The 4,532-nt window shown below is 51.2% G+C and overlaps 1 protein-coding gene across 1 annotated transcript; it reads right to left on the bottom strand.

Moving 5' to 3' along the window:
* Nucleotides 1–2,781: 2,781 nt before the first annotated feature.
* On the bottom strand, nucleotides 2,782–4,174 carry NEUROG3 (neurogenin 3). The gene is made up of 2 exons (XM_070753907.1): nucleotides 4,143–4,174; nucleotides 2,782–3,454 (listed from the first exon to the last, which is right to left on the bottom strand). The coding sequence occupies exons 1-2, from the start codon at nucleotides 4,172–4,174 to the stop codon at nucleotides 2,782–2,784; spliced, it is 705 nt and encodes a 234-aa protein (XP_070610008.1).
* Between the last annotated feature and the right edge of the window lie 358 nt (nucleotides 4,175–4,532).

Below are 4,532 nucleotides of genomic sequence, written 5' to 3'. Positions count from 1 at the left end.
GAAAAAAGGAAAATAGGAAGTTTTGCCCAAAAAGAAAAGGCATTTATTTCTCTCTCTCTCACACACACACACAAACACACACACACACACACACACAAATTTCTTCATTACAAGAGGAACCCAAGATTGAAACAAAACAAGTTAACAGCCATTATTCCAAAATAACACATACTAATTTAAGTTTATTCATATCCTATTTCTCATTCTCACGGGAATGTATTGCGCAGTTTATACCAAGGATTGTGCTATTGATCCCTCTAAAAGTCAGAGGTGGAGACAGCTTCGTTTTGGAAGTGTTTGGAAGTGTCTGGAAATCGTGCCTCCCTAGAGTGACCTTTCCCTCTACACAGGGATGGGGAAGGGATAGAAGGCAAGATAGGAAGAAAAAGACAATCAAATAACACACACATAAAAGAGAGAAAATGGAAGAGCCTTATATATTGATTGCTTTGTGTCAAGTCATTCTCGACTCCGCTACAAACCCCTGCCATTCTCCTGCCAAAATTTTCAGTTGTTTACCCTTCACTTCTTCCTATGGCTGAGCTCATGACTAGCCCAAGGTCACCCAGGTAGATTTGTGTCTAAGATGGAATTAGAATTCAGTCTCTCAGTTTCTAGTCTGGCATCTTAACAACGGGCATCGGACCAAAATATCTCCGGGACCGCCTTCTGCCACACGAATCCCAGCGACCGGTTAGGTCCCACAGAGTGGGCCTTCTCTGGGTCCCGTCAACTAAACAATGTCATCTGGTGGGACCCAGGGGAAGAGCCTTTTCTGTGGTGGCTCCGACACTCTGGAACCAGCTCCCCCCAGAGATTAGGATTGCCCTCACCCTCCTTGCCTTTCGGAAACTCCTTAAAACCCACCTCTGCCATCAGGCATGGGGGTATTGAAACATCTCCCCTTGCCCATGTAGTTTCTGTGTATGATTCGATTGTGTGCTTGTTTTTTATATACTTTTGGATTTTTTAACCTAAAACTGTAATTTAGATTGCTAAATATTAGATTTGTTACTATGTATTGTTTTTCACCATTGTTGTGAGCCGCCCCAAGTCTATATAAATCCAATAAATCTAATATCTAATCTAACTATACCAAACTAGCTTCCATCCATTTGTAGTCCCCAAAACATTGATAAAGGTACCTCAAACTGGGCTCAACTTAACACAGAGGTTAATATAATTTCTTGGTAACAATTCAGTGGTAGTTTGCCATTGCCTTCTTCGAGGATATAATTTTCAGTCTTGCCTACAACCAGAAACTTCCTATATAAATACTTTTCTGTTTTTTTAATGCTGACGTCTGTTAGTTGCTGCCATGCAGCTACACCTGAACAAAGTATTCTTCAAGAAAAGCAATATTCAGAAGAAAAATGCTTCTCTCCTTCTTTCCCCAGATTTAAACTCTTTCCCCATTTTAAATCTACCTGCCTGCCTATTTCAGAACCAACTAGTCCCAATAAAACTCATTAAATGCAAGGGGAGTTAGGTTTGAGTAGGTATGTATAGAATTGCACTGCACATAATTCCTTCATAGAATAATTTTTTAAAAACAGCTTCATAACTTATAATAAGTGCTCTTAATTAAGTACTCTCTGGGTGATTTGAATATAAGGTAAAAAGGCAGGTCTATCCATCCTTCAATACACAGAAAGGATTTCTCTCAAAAGAAGGGATGGAAGTTTGATATTCAGAATTAATTTGCTCCCAACCAGGCAAAGTGGCAAAGCTCTGAAATATAAGGTAGTTTTGAGTTGAACCCAGCAACTTTTAAAGAGCTACGTTCAACGCAGAGTTGATTTGCTAGAAGTGGGAACAAAGGATGTCCCTTGCTCAACCCAACTAAGATTTTAATACTATTGATTTCAATGGAAGAACAACTGAGTGCATACTTAAATTGATGGGTTGTGCTTCCACCTTACATTCTTAACAGGCTGTTCACGCAGATTGTTTTGAAAGTGCAATTGTTATCACCTGGACAGTGCTCGACAATGGAAAGATTCTCTAACTTGACAAAAACCAGGTATTATTGGGAAGGGAGGGTTGCAAATTCTTTATACAGAGTTGTCTCGAGGTGTGTGTCACTAAACTCACCAGTATGTGTGCTTGAGTAGGCTTGCCCTACATATGCAACACAAAAGTGAGGCAACCTTTCCAAGAGAGACACACTCCACATATTTAGAAGATCTTAATTAGCAAATTCATTCCAGAGTTTAATGGGGAATCTAAGAGCTAGGTTTAACACATTTCCCTATTCTTACTCCCTGCAGCGGTACCAGAATGACCGCAACCCGACAGCCTGTTATGGCAAAGCATTCTAGATATCAAAACAAGATACCCAGGGTTTTTTTATTCAATCACACCAGGGAAAAAATCCCCTTTGGCACCGAATCCCAATTTTTTCAATCAGCCCCTGCACTAAGCGCTGCAGTCTTCCTGGGGGGAAAGGAAGAGAAAGGAAGGATCTTGGGGAAAGTGCAGGGAAGTGGACAGAGACTTCATATTTAAGGCAAAGGCTAAGACTCTGAAGTTGGGGTCTCCAACCTTGGCAACTTTAAGATTTGTGAACTTCAACTCCCAGAGTTCCCCAGCCAGCTTTGCTGGCAGAGAAACTCTGGGAGTTGAAGTCCTCAAGTCTTAAAGTTGCCAAGGTTGGAGACCCCTTGCTCTGAAGCGAGGGATTCTCCTCTCCTCGCCAACAGCCCTGTGCCCGCAGCAACCACCATCAGAGTCCCCTGGGATCCTGGCCGTGGTTCAGCCTTTTGCGCAAAGCCCGGGCGTTCAGACGAAATTCGGAAAGGCCGCCTGAGTGGGGAGCCCGAGATAGGGAGGGCGGAAAAAGCGCGTGTCCTCCGCAGAGTCCCTCGGGCTAAGGCCGCTCTCTTGCGAGCCGGGCGACTCCCAGGGACCGAACCAGGCTGCGGCGTCTTCGGGGTCGCCAGCGGAGCCGTCCAGCGCAGGGAAAGCCCCCTCCTGGTTCGGCCGGGCTAGCGCGCTCCGCTCGGCCAGGCGGAGGGTCTCGGTGAGGGCCCAGATGTAATTGTGGGCGAAGCGGAGCGTCTCGATCTTGGTCAGCTTGGCGTCGTCGGGGAAGGAAGGCAAGACGCCTCGGAGCGCGTCCAGGGCCGAGTTCAGGTTGTGCATCCGGTTGCGCTCGCGGTCGTTGGCCTTGGTGCGCCGGCTCCGCTTGGCCCTGCTCCCCCCGAGGCCGTCGCTCTTGCCCTTGCCGCGGCCTCGACGGCTTCGGGCCTTGGACGGGCCGCCTCCCTGGTAGGGTGCTCCGCCATGGGCCTCCAGCACAAGCAGACCAGGACCGGGAACGTCGGCGCGCGAAGGAGAGGAGGACGAGAAGGCTCCGCCGCCTCCGTCGTCGTCGTCCGAGATGGTCCAGGAGGGCGTCCCTCCCTCGCTCGTCTCCCGCGAGGCTGGCGAAGAAGCCGTCTGGGGAGGCATCCTGAGGGGAGAGCGAAGAGGGCGGAGGCCCCGTTAGAAAAAGGCGAGGCGCTGCCCGGGGAGACCCCCACCTCACACACACACACACACACACACACACACACACACACACGGCTTTTAAAAAATGGCCCCTGGAGCCCCCGCGTGGACCCGCCAAGAAAGGCGGAGGCTCCCCGGGCTTTCCTTCCCCGAAGGCGGTTTGGTTCTTTAGACCCTTTCGACGGCGCTCGGTTCTTTCTCTCAGGGGGCCTCTGCGCATAAGCAGAGAGCGCTCGCCTGTGCCGCCCAGGGAGCGTTTAGACTCTCAAGACGCCGGGAGGCGGCGGCTGCTTCTGCTTACCTGAGCAGACGCCTAGGGAAAGAAGGCCGGGCTGGAGGAGAGGAGCGCGCCTTCCCCGACGGCAGGAGAAGCCGGCTGCAGGTTGGGCACACGCCTGCCGCGGGGCTCCTATATATACATAGGGCGCTCTGGCCCAGTGCGGGATTTCCCCCTCTGAGCGGCATGGAGATGGGGGGGGGGTTGTCCCCTCCCTCCGGCGCTCGCCACGCCTGCCCGCTTTTTGGCACGCTCAAGCTTATCCGAGCGGTTGGGAGCGTGCCGGCTTCTCGCCGCCCGAGGGAAGCCAATTAGAAGGGCGGCGGTTCGTCTCAGCCACGAGAGCCCCTGGCTGGCCGTCGGCCCCACCAACCTTCCGGTGGTGGTCGTGGGGGGGGCTGCCATTGGGGAAAATTTGAAGCCGCCGTTCTCGCCTCAGTTGCAACGCCCGCCCGCCAGGCGCTTCGGGCGCGCGCAAAGAAGCAGCCTGCTGCCCCTTTTTGGAGAGGCCGCCCGCCCCGTCCTTCGACTCTCATATGCGGGCTTCAGGACCCCCACATTTTGTCCCGCGCGCCAGGGGTCACTGAGTGCGATTTTTACCTCGCTTGCGCCAAGCGCCTCTTCCTGAGTGAAGCGCGAAGGGTTGTTATGCCTTTTCCATGGACAAGGAACTTTGGCGCTAAAAGTGCCCTTTGCAATGGGGCTTCCTCTTTCCTCTCCCTAATGCTCCCCACAGGACAACAGCCTTGTGAGGTTGGCTAAA

This window comes from Erythrolamprus reginae, chromosome 5 (assembly GCF_031021105.1).
Source record: "Erythrolamprus reginae isolate rEryReg1 chromosome 5, rEryReg1.hap1, whole genome shotgun sequence".
NCBI lineage: Eukaryota > Metazoa > Chordata > Lepidosauria > Squamata > Dipsadidae > Erythrolamprus > Erythrolamprus reginae.
This window is presented reverse-complemented; position numbering and strand designations above follow the sequence as displayed.

Excerpts from the sequence above, each read along its gene's own strand:
- NEUROG3 (XM_070753907.1), bottom strand. The coding sequence starts at position 4,174 with ATGGCAGCCCCCCCCACGACCACCACCGGAAG. Across the intron at positions 3,455-4,142 it reads CCCACGACCACCACCGGAAG|GATGCCTCCCCAGACGGCTT; the intron begins GTTGGTGGGGCC and ends CTCTCCCCTCAG.